This window comes from Dendrobates tinctorius, unplaced genomic scaffold (assembly GCF_039654945.1).
Source record: "Dendrobates tinctorius isolate UK_male_01 unplaced genomic scaffold, ASM3965494v1 ptg000058l, whole genome shotgun sequence".
Classification (NCBI taxonomy): Eukaryota; Metazoa; Chordata; class Amphibia; order Anura; family Dendrobatidae; genus Dendrobates; species Dendrobates tinctorius.
Window position 1 is genome coordinate 20,310,617 of NW_027361726.1, and position 20,054 is coordinate 20,330,670.

Below are 20,054 nucleotides of genomic sequence, written 5' to 3' on the forward strand. Positions count from 1 at the left end.
AATCAGCGACAGGTGCAGTCCGCCCGCAAAACTACATACATATTCTAGAATACCCGATGCGTTAGAATCGGACCACCATCTAGTCTACTATATAATCGTCTAATTCTGTCTGTCTCTCTGTTTGTGTAGACGAAAAAGACGCGCACTCTTGCTATGTAGATAGGTGCTGACTGAGCGTGGAAAATCCACAAGCAATAGTCACTATAGTCACTATAGTCACTAGTCACTAAATAGACAGGCCTCTATTCCTTATATTTAAAGACTCTATTGAACAGGGTCTGTTCCTTTTGATTGGCGGCAAGCAAATGTGGTACCAATATTCAAAAAGGGGTGTAAAAGGGAAGCTGGAAACTATAGGCTGGTAAGCTTAACATCTGTTGTGGGTAAAATTTAACATCTGAACATCTGTTGTGGGTAAAATTTTTGAAGCGTTTCTAAGGGATACCATTATGGAATATCTCAATGTTAATAAATGTTTAACTCCATATCAACATGGATTTATGAAGGATCGCTCCTGTCAAACTAACATGATCAGCTTCTATGAGGATGTAAGCTCTCAAATGGACCAAGGAGAATCATTGGATGTCATTTATGTCGACTTCTCTAAAGCATTTGACCAGAGGCGTATCTAGGCTTTCTGGCACCCGGGGCGAGAATTTGGTTCGGCGCCCCCCCCCCCAAAAAAAAAGTACATATGTGACTTGCACACTTAGCCATGTACCCACGAGCTGCTCTCCCTAATGCTCTCAATGTTCAGTAAAAAACTGAAAGCAGGAAGAGAAGCTCGCTGTCACAAGACCATATCTATGAAAATCGCATATGAGTGAAGTGTCCATGTGATGACACTGGAACCTGCAGAGCTGAGTCCTGACATTGGAGCTTCTGAATTCTCACAATGAATGCACTGCACACTTTTAGCATTCTCCCTTGCCGATGTACAGTCATGTCAGCACAAGTATGTGATTTGTATACTTCTGGCCACATTCCGACCTCGCTCTGTTCATTTTCATTGAGTGAGGCCACACATGTCTAGTCAGCATGTGACCGTATGTATGTAAATTACCGGCATGAGAGAATCCTGACAGTGTTCAGTGAGCACTGTGAGAATTCAGAAGTCTGCAGTCACATAGAATGTCTGCAGACTCCGTACAAACCTGGACAACCCCTGTAATGTTCCTAACAAATAAAAACATGAGAATTAGTCAGTATCACTAATAATATTTACATCCTGGTACCTTATAGATGACGTCGTCTCTGCAGTCGTTCTCCTTTTCTTCTTCTTGTCCAGACCCCATGATGAGTTTTCTCATCCACATCTCGTCTCAGCAGACTTCCATCTTCTCCGGTCTTCTGCAGCAAATCTTCACACGATGCCCTTAAAGATAGAAGTGTCATTATAATGCTCCTAAATAAAAATGTCTGCAATATACTGTCGCCTCACACTATTCCCCTCCCTCCTCATACTGTCTCCTCTATCATCCTCCTGTTCACCATACTGTCTCCTCATATATTTACCCCCCTCACTCTCTATACTGTCTGCTCACACATATCCTCGACTCCCCATACTGTGTCCGCACACATCCCATCACCCTCACTCCCCATACTGTGCCCACATAAATTCATCCGTTCGCACCCCTTACTGTCTGCACCCATCCCCCATACTGCTTCCTCATATATGCCCTCATACATACTCTTCATTTTGTGTCCTCAAATCTCCCCACACACGTTAAATACCATCCCCACTCCAAATCCACCACACACATTAAATACCCCCCATCCCCACTCCAAATCCCCCCACACATTAAGTATCCCCCATCCCCACTCAATAATCCCTTGTCCCTACTCCCAAATCCCCCGACACATTAAGTATCCCCCATCCCCACTCCCAAATCCCCCCACACATTATGTACCCCCACTCATTAACCCCCATCCCCACTAATTAACCCCATCTCCACTCATTAAACCCCATACATTAACCCCCCTACACATTAACCCCCCCACTTATTAACCCCCATCCCCACATTAACCTCCATCGCCACTCATTAACCCCCACACTTTAACCCCCACACATTAACCCCCCCCACTCATTAACCCCATCCCCACATTAACCCCCACACTTTAACCCCCATCTCTACTCATTAACCCCCATCCCCACATTAACCTCCATCTCCACTCATTAACCCCCATCTTCACTCATTAACCCCCCACTCATTAACCCCCATCTTCACTCATTAACCCCCCCACTCATTAACCCTCATCTCCACATTAACCCCCTCACTTTAACCCCCATCCCCACATTAACCCCCATCTCCACTCAATAACCCCCCACTCATTAACACCCATCCCCACATTAAACCCCATCTCCACTCATTAACCCCTCACTCATTAACCCCCACACTTTAACCCCCACTCACTAACCCCCCGACTCATTAACCCCCATCCCCACTCAATAACCCGCCCCACTCATTAACACCCCCCCATCTCCCATCTTCGGTGGTTCTTCAGCTCCACAGAGGAGCACACTTACCACCAGCGTTTGCTCTGGGCGCCGGGGAGTGACGTCAGCAGCGTGATCACATGACATGATCACGCTGCTGACGTCGCTCTGACCCGGCGGTCAGAGCTAATTGTACAGGCGTCTGTATAGACGCCAGTACAATTGCTGCCTGGGAGCCGGCGCGGCCTCCTTCTCTGCGTCGGCTGACAGAGAACAGCCGGCTCACAGGATGGGGGGTGGCAGAGCGCAGCCGCCGTGGGGGAGACACTGCGGACCGCTGCATTAGGCGGCCCGACTGCGCCCCCCTGCTGGCTGCGCCCGGGGCAACTGCCCTGGCTGCCCCCCCCTGGATATGCCACTGCATTTGACACTGTCCCACATAAAAGATTGGTAAGTAAGATGAGAATGCTTGGGCTAGGGGAAAATGTGTGTAGATGGGTAGGTAGCTGGCTTAGTGATAGAAAACAAAGAGTGGTTATTAATGGTGCATACTCAGATTGGGGCAGGGTTACTAGTGGGGTACCACAGGGTTCTGTATTGGGCCCCCTACTATTTAACCCCTTAAGCCCCAAGGGTGGTTTGCACGTTAATGACCAGGCCAATTTTTACAATTCTGACCACTGTCCCTTTATGAGGTAATAAACGCTTCCATGGATACCGGTGATTCTGACATTGTTTTCTCGTGACATATTGTACTTCATGTTAGTGGTAAAATTTCATTCAAATAACTTGCGTTTATTTGTGAAAAAAATGGAAATTTGGCGAAAATTTTGAAAATTTCGCAATTTTCCAACTTTGAATTTTTATGCCCTTAAATCACAGAGATATAGCACACAAAAAACTGAATAAGTAACATTTCCCACATGTTTACTTTACATCAGCACAATTTTGAAACCAAAATTTTTTTTTGTTAGGAAGTTATAAGGGTTAAAAGTTGACCAGCGATTTCTCATTTTTGCAACACCATTTTTATGGACCACATCACATTTGAAGCCACTTTGAGGGGTCTATATGATAGAAAATACCCAAAAGTGACACCATTCTAAAAACTGCACCCCTTAAGGTGCTCAAAACCACATTCAAGAAGTTTATTAACCCTTTAGGTGCGTCACAGGAATTTTTTCGAATATTTAAAAAAAAAATGAACATTTAACTTTTTTTCACTAAAAAAATACTTCATGTTCAATTTTTTTTAATTTACCAAGAGTAACAGGAGAAATTGAACTGCAAAAGTTATTGTGCAATTTGTCCTGAGTACGCCGATACCTGATATGTGGGGGGGAACCACTGTTTCGGCGCATGGCAGACCTCAGCAGGGAAAGAGCGCCATTTGACTTTTTCAATGCAAAATTGGCTGGAATTCAGATCGGACGCCATGTCATGTTTGCAGAGCCCCTGATGTACCTAAACAGTGGAACCCCCCCAAGTGACCCCATTTTGGAAACTAGACCCCCCAAGGAACTTATTTAGATATGTGGTGAGAACTTTGAACCCACAAGGGCTTCACAGAAGTTTATAACGTACAGCGGTACAATTGAAAAATCATATTTTTTCCACAAAAATGATCTTTTCACCCCCAATTTTTATTTTTCCAAGGGTAATAGGTCCCTAAAAGTTATTGTGCAATTTGTCCTGAGTACACTGATACCCCATATGTGGGTGTAAATGACTATTTGGGCGCATGGCAGAGCTCGGAAGGGAAGCAGCGCCATTTGACGTTTTTGGCTGGAATTGAGATCGGACACCATGTCGCGTTTGGAAAGCCCCTGATGTACCAAAACAGTAGAAACCCCCCATAAATGACACCATTTTGGAAACTAGACCCCCCAAGGAACTTATCTAGATGTGTGGTGAGCACTTTGAACCCCCCAGTGCTTCACAAAAGTTTATAACGCCCCTGCGTGAAAATACAAAATCGTATTTTTCCCACAAACATGATCTTTTAGTCACCATTTTTTTCATTTTCCCAAGGGTACAAGGAGAAATTGGACCCCAAAAGTTGTTGTCCAATTTGTCCTGAGTACGCTGATACCTCATATGTGGGAGAAAACTACTGTATGGACACACGTCGGGGCTCGGAAGGGAAGTAGTGACGTTTTGGAATGCAGACTTTGATGGAATGGTCTGCGGGTGTCATGTTGCTTTTGGAGAGCCCCTGATGTACCTAAACTATTGAAACGCCCCACAAGTGACCCCATTTTGGAAACTAGACCCCCCACGGAACTTATCTAGATGTGTGGTGAGCACTTTGAACCCCCAAGTGCTTCACAGAAGTTTATAACGCCTGGGCGTGAAAATAAAAAAATCATTTTTTTCCACAAAAATGATATTTTTGCCCCCAATTTTTTATTTTCCTAAGGGTAACAGGAGAAATTGGACCCCAAAAGTTGTTTTGCAAATTGTCCTGAGTATGCTGATACCCTATATGTGGGGGTAAAACACTGTTTGGGCACACGGCAGAGCTTGGGAGGGAAGGAGCACCATTTGACTTTATCAACGCAGAATTGGCTGGAATTGAGATCAGACACCATGTTGCATTTGGAGAGCACCTGATGTGCCCAAACAGTGGAAACCCCCCAATTATAACTCCAACCCTAACCCCAACACACCCCTAACCCTAATCTGAGCCCTAACCCTAGCCCTAACCCTAGCCCTAGCCCTAACCCTAGCCCTAGCCCTAACCCTAACCCTAGCCCTAACCCTAGCCCTAACCCTAACCCTAGCCCTAACCCTAACCCTAACCCTAATGGGAAAATGGAAATAAATACTTTTTTTTAATTTTATTATTTTTCCCTAACTAAGGGGGTGATAACGGGGGGTTTGATTTACTATTTATGGCAGTTTTTATGTTTGGCGGCTGTCGCACGCTAAAAGACGCTTTTTATTGTAAAAATAGTTTTTGCATCACCACATATTGAGAGCTATAATTTTTCCGGATTTTGACCCACCGAGTCATGTGAGGTCTTATTCTTTGCGGGACGAGTTGATGTTTTTATCGGTACCATTTTTGGGCACGTGACTTTTTTGATCGCTTTTTATTCCGATTTTTGGGACGCAGAATGAACAAAAACCAGCGTTTCATGAATTTCTTTTGGGGGGGTGCGTTTACACCGTTCCGCGTGCAGTAAAATTGATAAAGCGCTTTTATTCTTCGCGTCGGTACGGTTACAGCGATACCTCATTTAGGTCTTTTTTTTAGGTTTTGTCGGTTTTTTGCAATGAAAACAATTTTATATAAAAAATAATTATTTTTGCATCGCTTTATTCTGCGAGCTATAACTTTTTTATTTTTTTGCAGATGATGCTGTATGGTGGCTCATTTTTTGCGGGACAAGATGACGTTTTCAGCGGTACCATGGATATTTATATGTGTCTTTTTGATCGCGTGTTATTGCACTTTTTGTTCGGTGGTATGATAATAAATCATTATTTTTTGCTTCGTTTTTTATTTTTATTTTTTAAGGGGTTCGCTAAAGGGGTTAACTAATGGGACAGTTTTATAGGGCGGGTCGCTACGGATGCGGCAATACCAAATATGTGTACTTTTATTGTTTTGTTTTTTTTATTTTCAAAAAATGAATTTATTGGGGAATATATTTTTTTTGTTTACTAGTTTATTTAGCGATTTTTTTAAAATTATTTTTACACTTTTTTTTTTTTTTTTTTACTTTATTACATAGTCCCAGATGGGACATCACTGTCCTGTGACAGATCGCTGATCTGTCACATCACAGATCGCTGTGACAGATCAGCAATCTGTCACAGGCAGTTCTGCAGACTTCCTCATGCCTGCGCTTTGCCGGAAGTGAGGAAGTCAGCTCCCTACAGGCCCCTGAAGGCCCCCGTCGCCATCTTGGATCCGGGGGCCTGTAGGGAAAGAGCCCCCCGCAGCAGCGCTGCACATTGCGCTGCCGTGGGGGGCTCAGGGAAGCATGGAGGGAGCCCCCTCCCTGCCGAAGCTTCCCTTTAACTCCCGTTACATCGCGATCGTGTTTGATCGCGGTGTTCAAGGGGTTAACATTGTGCCAGGTGTCAGCTGTGATAATCAGCTGACACCCGGCCGCGATCAGCGGCGCTCACCACGTGGGCGCCGCTGATCTCCTTAGACGTACTATCCCGTCCTTGGGAATTAAGTCCCATGGCACATGGACGGGATAGTACGTCTAATGGCAGAAAAGGTTTAATATATTTATTAATGATCTAGTGGATGGCTTATACAGTAAAATATCAGAATTTGCAGATGATACAAAACTATGTAAGGTAGTTAACACAAAAAGGGACAGTTTGCAACTACAGACAGATTTGAGTAAATTGGAGAATTGGGCTGAAAAATGGCAAATGAGGTTTAACACAGATAAGTGTAAGGTTATGCACATGGGAAGGAGAAACAGATGCTACAATTACTTACTAAATGGGAAACTGCTGGGGAAATCAGACACGGAAAAAGACTTAGGCATCTTAGTCAATAGGAAGCTAAATTGGAGTGCCCAGTGTCAGGCAGCTGCCTCTAAAGCAAATAGGTTCATGGGATGCATTAGAAGAGGTCTGGGGACACGAGATGAAATCATAATTCTCCCTCTGTACAAATCACTCGTCAGACCACACTTGGAGTATTGTGTGCAATTTTGGACGCCGGTGCTCAAGAAAGACATTACTGAACTTGAAAGGGTTCAAAGGCGGGCTACTAAAATGATAAATGGAGTTGGTTCACTACAATACCCAGAAAGGTTATCAAAATTAGGTTTATTTACTCTATAAAAGAGAAGACTTAGGGGAGACCTAATATATATGTACAATTATATCAGAGGGCAATACAGAGATCTCTCCAATGAACTGTTTGTACCAAGGACTGTGACAAGAACAAGGGGGCATTCTCTTCGTTTGGAGGAAAGACAATTTCTGCACCAGCATAGAAGAGGGTTCTTCACGGTAAGAGCAGTGAGGCTCTGGAATTCTCTTCCTGAGGAAGTGGTGATGGCCAACTCACTGAATGAATGTAAGAAAGGAATGGATGCGTTTCTTGTGAGTAAGAGTATAGAAGGTTACGAATAACAGAATGTTATAGGTAGATGGTTGACCCAGCTTAGGGGAAGTATTTTTTTTCCCTATGGAGAAAATTGTCTTCTACTCTGTGGGTTTTTTGCCTTCCCCAGGATCAACAATGCAGAACAGCTGCACTAAAAATAGGCTGAACTAGATGGACATAAGGTCTTCCTTCAGCCTTCAAAACTATGTTACTATGTATGTTACAGTCGCACTCAAAAAAGACTTGGTCTTATTGAAGAATCGTTGTAATTTTTGCAATTTTTATTTTTTGTTTGTCAATTCAACAAATAGTGTAAAACACCACAATAAATCCCAGAAGTGTACTTTATATGGTTACGTTTCAACCTAACCATAGGTCTTTTTCAAACCATAATCAGATAGAACTTTCAGATCTCACCGCATTTCCCTGCTTCCCACAAGCCACCAGTCCCTAACAGGGACTCTGAAAAGAATTTACTTATCTCCCACTCTGAAACTTCTGAGTATGGTTTGAAAAAGACCTATGGTTAGGTCAAAACGTAACCATATAAAGTACACTTCTGGGATTTATTGCGGTGTTACACTAGTTGTTGAATTGAAAAACAAAAAATAAAAATTACAACGATTCTTCAATAAGACCAAGTCTTTTTTGAGTGCGACTGTCTATTTCGTGACTGTCTCTCTGTTTGTAACGGAAATCCCGCGTCGCTGATTGGTCGCGGCCGGCCAGGCGCGACCAATCAACGATGCAGGATTTCCGTTACAAACAGAGAGACAAACAGAATTAGACGATTACATAGTAGATGTCTGTTGAGGAACTGAGCATTTATAACACACTCTGGGCACAAAATTGATAGATTTTTATTATAAATTAACATACTTATTATTTTTCACTTCAGGTAGTCACAGCTTGACCACTCATGTCTGAGAAAGGAATACCAATCTATAAAGCGATGACAGATGACAGAAAAAGCCGAGCCGGCTGTACTATTACGTTGTTTCCCTAGATCCTATAGAAATAAATGGTAGTTACGGAAACAGCGTAAGCACAAAGAGGTACTTTATTTTTGTAACTTAATGGTTACGGAATTAGTGTATGTCGCCGCAGTAACACTGTTTACGTATCTGCCATTCACTTCTACTATACGGAAATGGCGTAGTACTAAAGCCCGCTCGGCTATTTCCGTAATACCGTCCACTTGTGCTAGACACCGTTGTCTACACACTGCAGACCCCAGAGCGAAAATGTTGCAGGGACGAATCATGTGACCTGCCCGTATCACGTGGTTCCTACGTCATCGTCAATACCTAGCAGGAGCTGCTCCTCCGATGCAGACGCGGCCAAAGCTCCCTGCTCCGCCGAGTGTCCTCCGCCAAGTCAGTGCTGTGTGCCCGGTCCTCAGTCCGCTGCAGCCGGTGTGGGGGAAGGAAGGCGGCCTCGTCTAATTCTGTCTGTCTGTCTGCAAAGGAAATCCTGAATCGCTGATTGGTCACGGCCGGCCGCGACCAATCAGCGATGCGGGATTTCCTTTGCAGACAGACAGACAGAATTAGACGATTATATAGTAGATTGCACAGTGCACCATTGCACAGTATGTATTAAGAGTGGCGTCTTCAATTGCAGTGTACCACTTAATGTGTAATGCGCCATCTGCCGTATTGTATATAGTACTGTGATTTATTACAGCGTCCTCCTTTACTTTTTACTCTTATTGTGTATAGTACCATCCCCCTATCATGTATAGAAAATACTCCATTAGATAATGTCTCCTCCCCTACTGTGTACAACCCTATCCACATTAGTGTCCTCCCTTATGTATATTGCATTCTCCATTATAATGTCCTCTTTTATTGTGTATAGCACCATTCTACATTACACAGTATCCTCCTTCATTGTGTATAGCCCTATCTACATTATAGTGTCCTCCCTTATGTATAGTGCATTCTCCATTACAATGCCCTCCTTTATTGGGTATAGCACCATTCTACATTACATATTGTCCTCCTGTATTCTTTATAGCACCATGTCTTCTTTAGCGTCTCATCCCTTATTGTGTATAACCCAATCCACATTATAATGCCATTCTCCATTACAATGTCCCACCTTTTTGTTTATAGTGCCGTCTTTCATTGTACAGTGTAGTCCCTTATTGTGTATAGCACCTTCCTCTTGTATTGTGTACAGTGCTGTCCCTCAATTAAATAGTGTCCTAGCATATTTAAAAGTTTTTTTGAGCCTCGTTTTCTCTATTCCCTGTAATTTATTACTTAATTCCCACCAGAGTGGCTGTGTGTTCATCACATGACGTGACATATCGTGGGACCCACCACACTTGACATGTGACTTGTCTGGGAAGGGAAGTTCTACCTAGTTTAAACTGCCTGGATTCCTAATTACTTTTAATATCTTTTCATAAGTGAGAACAAGGGGAATTATTATTTTGGAGGCATTCTCCATTGTTAAGTGATTGTTGGTGTTTTACCATATGAGAAAACCTTCCAAGAAAGTCCAAAAGTTTCCTGGAAAAAAGGGAGATCTCTCCCAGGGGTCACATCTTGTTCATGTACTCTAATTTGCTCTTGGGCCCTAGCATCCAGATGTTGATACTGGCAGCACTCAGGTATAAAGATGGGTGCAGGAAAGAGAAGCAAATATCTGTTCATTGTATGGGGCGTGTATAGATGGGGATCTGCATATATTTGGGGTCTGCAGTTTGAGTAAATTAGATTCTGTATAGACTGAAGTTTAGTTTGGGGTCTTTATTGATAGATGATTTGGCCTGGGTTCAGTATATATTGCAGGTCTGCTCTGTATTATTTAATTATTTGAGCTTCATATTCTGGAAGTTGGGGACGTTACCTAAATTTAAGGGTAGGGCATAATACAACAAATCATGCACTTCTTTGTACACCCCTTTTCAGAGTCTATCTGTCGTCAGTATGTTCTGATGTTATTTCCTGGATGTGGCCACATAGTATCGGGTTCTATAACATGGGAGTGATATTGTGTTACCTTTCCCACAACCGGAGGTTGGATCCACGATTACGGTAGGCCGCTGACATGGATGTTTGGGCATCAGTTAATAAGTACAGGAGCGGAGCCAGGACAGACAACACTTTGGATTGTCAAATATTGACCCTGGACACAGGACATTGGTCTTTAGTCTCAGATTCTGGGGATTTGAGATCCGACAATTCAGATGACAGGTGAGATTTACATTTATACAGCAGAAGCCTCTCTTTTTTGGGACTGAATATATAAAATGTTCATTAACATTAGTTGTTTTATATTTATCTACATCCACAACTGGTATCTGCTCCTTATAATGAGATGTAACCAATGTGAATACATCTCCATGTATTGTATGTAAACCATCATCTGCAGCCAACAGGAGCTCTACAACTCCCAACGTGACCCACTCGTATTATACATAGAACACTACAACTTCCAGCATGTCCGACCACTGAACTTGATAAAAATAAAATGCATTTCTTGTATTTTGATTTAGAACGCTCCATGATGAGATGGGCACTGGTCTTCTTTCTTGTCGGGGTTTGCCTGGCTCATTGGGATCACAAGTCACAGAAGGACAATGAGGATGATGACAGATCACTTCAGATTGACGTTCATCTTCAAGACGGATCTCCTCGGCACTTGGATCATCTAAATATATCTCAGAATCGCTCGGATCTTCTAGATAAATCTCAGAGCCACACGGATCACCTCGATGGATCTCAGAGCCGCACGGATCTCGACATATCTCAGAGACGCATAGACCAACTGAACAGATCTCCATGCTCGGATCATCTTCTAGACTCCTCCAATGGCACCAGTGATTTTTCTGTGATACAGATCTCACAGATGAACAGTAACTTTGGATTCAACCTCTACAGAAAATTGGCTAACAAGCACGATCACAACATCTTTTTCTCCCCGATCGGTGTCTCCTTCAATCTTGCGTCATTAATGGTTGGGAGCCGAGGAGATAGCTACGATGAGCTCCTGACTGGTCTGAACTGGGAAGCCCTGAAGACCAGTAAACGCCCAGATCAGTTACTGAACCTGCTGAAGGAGCTCAGAGATGGAATCAGGAGAAGTGATGGCTACGACCTGGAGCTGGGCAGTCTCTCCTTCGTCCACCATCTTTTCCCCCTCCATGATGAGTTCATCAATGAGACCAGGCACTATTTTGACATGGAGTACCGGAGCCTCGACTTTCACAACCAGGAGGCCAAAAACATCATCAAAGACTTTATAATCAAAAAGTCAAAGGGGAAAGTGACCGAACTCATGGACGAGATTGACCCGCAGAACAAGATGATCCTTCTTGACTTCATCACATTTAAAGGTACTGACCAATTATTTAAGACCAGGGGCTGCTGTCCCACAGGTAGTCTGCCGGACCCCTATAAAACCCAGTGTGAAACATTTTTTTCCCCTTTACTCAGTAATAATGGCATCCTCTGAGTACAGCATCTTCTCCATGTTCCTCAGAGGCCAAGTGTAATTTGGAGGACATTCGCTCAAGTCAAGATGACATCTGGTTCCCGTGATAACAGCAAGTTAGTGGACTTTGGGGCCAGAAGTATTGTCATAGGATCATATTTATAGAATCTTATCTACATGTCATTATGATGTAACAGTGACAGATGGTGTATATTAAATCCTCTTCAGCCTTAAGGAACCTTAAAAAATAAGCTGATCACGGAGTTTCACACCATCATTGGGGGACGTTGCCACTGGCCTAGAGATTTTCCTCTATGTACTCCCTCTATGACAATATTGAGACTCTGCAAAAAATATGGAGTAGTATAGTTCTGGGATGGCTCCTTTAACAACCAATAGGTCTGTCCTACACCTGTCACATTTTAGTTGTTCACTTTTCAAAGGGATAAGCCACAATTTTGAAAAAGCATTGCCAGCTCCGACTCAAGGTTGTGTCTGGTATTACAGCTCCACTGAAGTGAAGGTTTTGAGCTGCAAAACTGATTTGTAGGAAGGCAGACATTTTTTTTTTATTTTGGACAACCCTTTCAATTTTTCTTTTTTTTTTTATTCCTGTTCTCAACATCGGCTTTTCTTATTTTACCAGGTAAATGGCAGGTTCCCTTTAATCCGGACTCGACCACGACCAACTCCTTCTTTGTGAACAAGTACAATTCGGTGAAAGTGCCGATGATGTACAAGACGGATAAAGTGGCCTCCATGACAGACAAGTCGCTATCCTGTACGGTGCTGAACCTCCCATACAGAGGGGGCGCTCACATGCTGGTCGTCATGCCGGTAAAGGGAGGAGACTTTGACATATTAGAAGACAAATTATCAATGAAGCTAGTTACGACCTGGCTGGAGAAAATGAAGACCAGGTAAAGAGTGCGCCCTCCATTGTGTGCAGGAAGACGAGATCTAGGATGCTGCATGATTAAAGGGGGTTTTCCAAAGTCATCTGGTGCCACCACCAATACTGGGAATGAGGGTCCCTAAGACATCGATGTGTGCGTTTCGTGGTTTCCAAGATCCCATCCTATACTTTGGAGGATGGCTAAGCCCGTTGTGATCGTAGCTGGTATTGATGACTTGGGGGGGGGGGGGGTCCCTGCTTTTTGATTAAAATGGGGCCTCAAAGGTGCACGTCTTTCTCCTATGACCTCACCAATAGTTCAATCCTTGCTGTTCAGTGTGAAGACTCTGCCCACGGCAGCCTATATCTCTGCTGCCTCCATCCTGATGCCCTGCAGTCTTTCAACTTAGTGATGTGCTATACAGAACATCGTAGCTGATCTTCCACCAATTATAATCATTCTCATTCGCCACCAGGAAAACTGATGTTTTCTTTCCAAAATTCCGAATGGACCTGAAGTATAAGTTGAAGTCCACCCTGGAGGAGATGGGCATCAGGGACGTCTTTACTGGGAAGGCAAATTTTACCGGTATGACAGACGAGAGGAACCTGAAACTTTCCGAGGTACGTACCATACAGCATAGAAATCTGCCAAAAACTGCCGCCGACCCCACTGGGTACCCCTTACCCGCATTTAGGGATGGTATTGGACCCCACTACTACTCCTAATTAATTATGAGCGAACATGCTCTCATATCGTGTTATTTGAGCATGCTCGGGTTTTATCCGAGTATCTTGGGCATGCTCGGATACTATTTTGGAGTCCCCGCGGCTGCATGTCTCACAGCTCTTAGACAGCCTAATTGTTAGGCAATCCCCGCATGTATTGGGGCTGTCAAAAATATCGCGAAACATGCAGCCGTAGGGATTCGAAAATAGTATCCGAGCACGCCCAAGATACTTGGATAACACCTGAGCACGCTCGCTCATCACTAGTATTTTTTCTTTAGATTTTTATAGCCCCATGCCCTTTTCACTGACCCATAAAGAAGGTGCCATGTAGACCCTTCTGCTCCCTTGGTAAGATCTCAGGTGGGGTCCCATATCCTGTCATGATTGATACAAGTTCCCACTAACAGCCCTACGAACCGTAACACGACAGAAATCACCCACTGCTGTCGGGTAACGTGGAGAGCTTCAGGCTGTGGGAACAGTTGGCGTCGCCCATAGTCAACCGCCAAATATGATGAACAGCAGTGTGAGTGATTTCCATTCACGTGATTTCTAGATCACCCAGAGAGCCGTGATGGATGTAGACGAGATCGGGACTGAATCTGTGACCTTCACTGGGACGGAAATGGTGGCCTACGTCCTGCCCTACACAATCCGCGTGAACCATCCCTTCATGTTCATGATCTTCAACGAAAACTACAAATCGCTGCTGTTTATAGGAAGAGTGAACAACCCCTCCGAATCCTAACATATGGAAGGACTCCGCTCAAAGAGAAGGCTTACCTCTTCTTAATGTTTCCTCTTAAAAAGCATGAATACTTTTGCAGCCAACTTTTTTTGCATTTAAAATTCAGAAGGAAACAACTTAGCAAATAGTTTGAATTAAAATTCTCTTTTTTTTTTGTCTAGCGCTCCTATGCAAAATTATGTGTATCCATGGTAACAGACAACAAACAAGCCTTGTGTAGTCTGATCCTGCAGCGAAGTAGTGGAGGCAGTGAGTGTAAGGGAAGAGTCAGACGGAGATCGCAACGCAATGCACAGACCGGCTGGAGCATGACAGCATGAATTTCTATGCAGCTGTCACGCTCGGGTCAAAAGAGCCGACGGCCAGTCTGAGCGGTGCAGTCCTCATCCAAGTCATATGGCCGTCTGACTTTTCCCTAACACAGGACTGCATGATCCGACCTCACAGGGTAGATTTGTGGTCTGTAAAAATTGGGACGAAGAGGATCTGTGGACCCAAAATGGAAAAAGTTTTGTAATTATAACTGTTTACAAAGTTGCTGCTTCTTAGTAATTTTGGAGTAAAAGTTGGTTACAAAAGTGCACACACCCTTTAAGAGGAAGCATTGGAAGACACTTTAATTTGTATATATCTTTAGTCAGGGTTTTTTTTTTTCCAAAGTTGCTTCCTTTTATATACGTGCTGCGCCATTCATAATAGATGCAAAAGTTCTCATACCCGTTTAAGAAGGACGGTTCTGTTTAGAATGGGACCGATTATACACTTGACATGAAATATAAGAAAACTGCCCAAATAGAAAATTCTTAATTTATTTGTATGCTTTTCTGGTCGCCAAAATATCAATAACTCATTATGTCTTCTAAAAATATATATTAAACCTGGGATTTTTTTTTTTTTTTTTTTTAAATTTATAGCAATTTTCTCCCAGATTTGCCCTATATTGTACTGGATATGGAGGAGGATGTACAAGGAGCTCGACAAGTGGGCGGAATTAGTTAACTCTAATGATACTAATGACAACTTTGTAGAAGTTTTTTTTTTTTCATAAATTATCCAAGACCTAAAGGTTTGTAGCAACATGTTTATTAGCAATGATGCATGCATGGCGCCGCCTCAGGACTCACTAAATCATGGACCTCGTAAAAAGTGCACACGTAAAAACATCCAGGGGCCCCGGTGACTTTTTTTGTTTTCTCTCTTTTTCTTTTTTACAATTTTCATACAATTAATAAAAATACTTCTTTCATAAATTTACATTTTCTCATCGCAAACGTAAAAGAAGCTGACAATAGCTCCATACTGTCGTGGACATCTCAGTCACGTTCATAGATGCGGAAGTGTTTGGCGCGAGGGGCGGAGCATAGTACAGTAGCGGTAGTAACGCGCAGAACTGGTGGTCAATGGGCAAAGAAAAAAAAACTATTAAAATACTCTAAAATATCAACTCAAGTATTTACACCACTGGAGAACACAGGACTGTAGAAAAGGTTGCAGCGGCGGTCTGTGATTCCGCTCTCGGATCTGCCTGCAGAGGGCGCTGTGGCCTCCAATAAATAGCGCTTGGCTCCTTTAAGATTATAGGTTTGCGGGAGGCTTAGAGGGATATAAGCGGCGCCCAGATCAGCTAATAAACGCGTCCACCGTGCAGCAATAATCTTGCGGAGCAGATTTCCTCTTCTGGATTCGGATCGGCCGGAGTATAAATAGATATTATTATGCAGCGCGGGGTTCAGGATGGGGCGGCACCGCTTCTCTGTGACGTCTTTGGTTTACTTCTTCCTGGAGCCTGGAGCTAAGATTTGGGTTTTTTGTTTTTCCTTTGTGAGAGACAAAAAAAAAAAAGGAAGAATTCGTAGTTATTCAATTTAAAGGGACAACCCCTTTAAAGTTGGGGGGGAGTAACTGTAGTATGGCCACACCCTCCCCATTGTGTCTGGATTTCCCAGCTGACTCCTTGCAGGTACAATCATCCAGGCTCAACACACAAAGTGATTATACTCCAGAGCTACATTCATGATTCTGCCGACTTCTGTAAAGCTAGGGACACCACTATATCCAAAGGAGTAATTCTCCAGCTACAGGCATGCTGGGAGCTGTAGTTTTACAACACCTGATCCCTGCTCTACATAATGTATTGTGGCAGATTTTATATTCTAGTGTACTTGGTGCAAACACTACGCCTCCCACAATGCATTGCAGCAGTAAGGTCCTGCACCCTATAAAGAACCCAGCAGAACTATGAATGCAGCTCTGACTGCAAGATCAAAATGATGAATGCCAACCACTAAAAGCCAGTCAACACCATGTAAAATTTAGTCAGCACTGAAGTCTTAATGGGGCATGTCAGGCATTTTAAAGGGCCCCGGTATCGGTGGTTGACAACTCACAGGCTAAGCTTTCTGGATTGCGCCTCTTTGCTGCCATTAGTCTTCTGCTCGCTCATGCTCACCGGACTTCGGGATGACGCTGCTGCGGCGGTGGAGAAGCTCAAAGAGGAGCTGGCGCTGCCTGTCCTGGCTTTAAGGGAATCTTCTAAGAGAGACAGAAAGCGATGAAGAATGATCAGATTGTGAGCTGACATATTAATAAGGATACCCCCCCCACAGGTATCACCGGACGAAGCAGCCAATCAGAGCAGGATATGAAATTGCTATTTAACCTCTTCCCAACACGTGACTATTGGAAGAAGGGAAGAAAGAGGAGAAAGGAAAAAAAAAGGAGGAAGAAAAAACAAACAAAAAAGCAAAAGTGTCAAATTGCCATGTTGGGAAGGGGTTAAAAGGCTTGATGGGAAGTCCTGGTAGCAAGAAGTCAGCAGCAGCCCCTCTAACTGCCCAGGGCCCAGCTTTATAGCAAAAACCTGATGTCACTATATACTACAGCACTGCAGGTTCAACATTTGTATTTTTTAATTCTTTTATATAAAAATGAGAAAAGGGAGGGGGTGATTTTATCTTACCATTTTTAAAAAATATCACTGCGTCCGTAAAAGTACGATCATTTAAGATATATAATCACTTAAAGGGGTATTCCCATCTCCAAAATCCCATCCCAATATGTAGTAGGTATAATAATAATATTAGCAAATACCTTAAAATAGAAACTTGGTATAGTTCTTCTGATTAGCTATGTCACTTTCCACATGTGCAGGGCATTGAAGTGCTTAGGTATCCATTACGACCACTCAAAGTGACAGTTAGTTGCCAGTGGTCTTAACCTTGGATACCTAAGGTCATGCAATGCCCTGCACATGGGCAAAGTGACATAGCTAATCAGAAGAAATATACCCTGCTTCTAATTGGAGGTATTAATGTTATTACACCTACTACATATTGGGATGGGATCTTGGAGATGAGAATACCCCTGTAACTAAATGCCAGAAGAGAGTTGAAGCTGAAAAACGGATTTTTCTCTCACTTGCTGCACTCTCAACCAACAATGTGAGGAAAAGCAATCAAATTGTCATGCCTACCTTCAAGTTCTGATTTTTTTGACCAAAAATATACATTTTTCCAGCACAATGACTTTAGCAGAACCAAAATGGAAAAAAAAGTAGCGGAATTGCATTTTTTTCACTATTTAACCTCACATGAATTTTTCCCCATTTTCTCTACATCATACGGTAAAATCAATGTGTCAATTAAAAGCACAAATTGCTCATGAAGGGGTTAAAATAAAAATAATCAGCGCATCGCTCATGAGGGGACTTTTCACATTTTTAAGGGTCACTTTAATCTTTACTTTGGGAAACCACCTACCGACAAACGGCAGCAGAACGTTCTTCCCAACTCCGATCACAGAATTGCTCCTGTGGAAAAAATGGAAACGTTAAATTAAATGGGTGAAGAGAAAGAGACACTTAAAGAGGTATTCCAGGATGACAGTCAGTGTATGATGGGCCAAGCCCCCAGACCAGGGCGATCTGTGGTGCCCTTCTACTGCAGTGCCATCCATGCAGTGTGGCCGGTTCAGGTACTGCAGGGAGTGGCAATGTTCATGTAAATGAAATCTTCTTACTTGCCGCCTTTCTCCAGGGAGCTGTGTTTGGGGTGGATGGCTTGGCTGCTGAAGGACTGGCTTCGGATCAGTTTACTCTTCTTGCTTTCTCTGCTTACTACTGAAAACAGACAAACATCAGAACAGAATCGACGAGGGGCAGAGGTCGCAGGTCTGTCTTTCAGGGACACTCCAGAGATACTAGCTGGAAGTGTTATCCAGGGAGGGCTGGTGAGCTCACACTCAGGGGGCAGGGTTATCCAGGGAAGGCTGCTGAGCTCACACTCAGGGGGCAGGGTTATCCAGGGAGAGCTGGTGAGCTCACACTCAGGGGGAAGGGTTATCCAGGGAGGGCTCCTGAGCTCACACACTCAGGAGGGGTAGGGTTATCCAGGGAGGGCTCCTGAGCTCACACACTCAGAAGGGGTAGGGTTATCCAGGGAGGGCTCCTGAGCTCACACTCAGGGGGCAGGGTTATTCAGGGAGGGCTGCTGAATTCACACTCAGGGGGCAGGGTTATCCAGGGAGAGCTGGTGAGCTCACCCTCAGGGGGCAGGGTTATCCAGGGAGGGCTGCTCAGCTCACACTCAGGGGGCAGAGTTATCCAGGGAGGGCTCCTGAGCTCACACACTCAGGAGGGGTAGGGTTATCCAGGGAGGGCTCCTGAGCTCACACTCAGGGGGTAGGGTTACCCAGGGAGGGCTGGTGAGCTCACACTCAGGGGGTAGGGTTATCCAGGGAGGGCTCCTGACCTCACACACTCAGGAGGGGTAGGGTTAACCAGGGAGGGCTCCTGAGCTCACACACTCAGGAGGGGTAGGGTTATCCAGGGAGGGCTCCTGAGCTCACACACTCAGGAGGGGTAGGGTTATCCAGGGAGGGCTCCTGAGCTCACACACTCAGGAGGGGTAGGGTTATCCAGGGAGGGTTCCTGAGCTCACACTCAGGGGGCAGGGTTATCCAGGGAGAGCTGGTGAGCTCACAATCAGTGAGGGTGGCAGGGTTTTCCAGGGAGGGCTGATGAGCTCCCAATCAGGGGGCAGGGTTATCCAAGGAGGGTTGCTAAGCTCATACCCAGGGAGGTATGGTTATCCAGGAATGGCTGTGAGCTCACACTCAGGGGGGGCAGGGTTATCCAGGGAAGGCTGGTGATGTCACACTCAGGAGGGCAGGGTTATCCAGGGGGCTGCTGAGCTTACACTCAGGGGGCAGGGTTATCCAGGAAGGACTGGCGAGCTCACACTCAGGGGGCAGGGTTATCCAGGGACGTATGGTGATCTCACACTCAGGGGGGGAGGGGAGGGTTATCCAGGGAAGGCTGCTGAGCTCACACTCAGGGGGGGAAGGGTTATTAAGGAAGGGCTGGGGATCTCACACTCAGGAGGGAAGGGTTATTAACGAAGAGCTGGGGATCTCACACTCAGGAGGGCAGGGTTATCCAGGGAGGGCTGGTGAGCTCACATTCAGGGGGGCAGGGTTTATCCAGACAGGGCTGATGATGTCACACTCGGGGAAGGGTTATCCAGGGAGGGATGGTGAGACCACACTCAGGTGGGCAGGGTTATCCAGGGAGGGCAGGTGAGGTCACACTCAGGAGGGCAGAGTTTTGCAGGGAGGCACACTCACAGGGGCAGGGTTATCCGGGGGGGGGGGGGGGGGGGGGCTGATGATGTCACTACCCATTCTTTATTTCTTGTCCTTGGAGATGTGGACA

General features: G+C 44.5%; 2 protein-coding genes across 7 annotated transcripts in view; one reads left to right on the forward strand and one right to left on the reverse strand.

Moving 5' to 3' along the window:
* Window positions 1-10,506: 10,506 nt before the first annotated feature.
* On the forward strand, window positions 10,507-15,594 carry SERPINA10 (serpin family A member 10). Of its 2 annotated transcripts, XM_073578090.1 has the most exons (5): window positions 10,507-10,729; window positions 11,032-11,871; window positions 12,616-12,889; window positions 13,341-13,488; window positions 14,153-15,594. In XM_073578090.1, the coding sequence occupies exons 1-5, from the start codon at window positions 10,723-10,725 to the stop codon at window positions 14,342-14,344; spliced, it is 1,461 nt and encodes a 486-aa protein (XP_073434191.1). In that variant the 5' UTR covers window positions 10,507-10,722; the 3' UTR covers window positions 14,345-15,594. The 2 variants fall into 2 exon arrangements, with proteins under 2 accessions (XP_073434191.1, XP_073434190.1); XM_073578089.1 differs by lacking the exon at window positions 10,507-10,729 and having other exon boundaries at window positions 10,992-11,871.
* The window catches only part of PPP4R4 (protein phosphatase 4 regulatory subunit 4), a 103,226-nt gene continuing 98,583 nt past the window's right edge, over window positions 15,412-20,054 (reverse strand). For 3 of the 5 annotated variants that reach the window (XM_073578086.1, XM_073578083.1, XM_073578088.1), the window contains 4 exons: window positions 18,362-18,461; window positions 18,103-18,152; window positions 16,732-16,876; window positions 15,412-16,161 (listed from right to left, as the gene is read on the reverse strand). In XM_073578086.1, coding sequence (XP_073434187.1) covers window positions 16,137-16,161; window positions 16,732-16,876; window positions 18,103-18,152; window positions 18,362-18,461 — 320 coding nt within the window. In that variant the 3' untranslated portion in view covers window positions 15,412-16,136. The remainder of the gene's footprint in view (window positions 16,162-16,731; window positions 16,877-18,102; window positions 18,153-18,361; window positions 18,462-20,054) is intronic. The other 2 variants (XM_073578085.1, XM_073578084.1) reach the window with 2 other exon arrangements.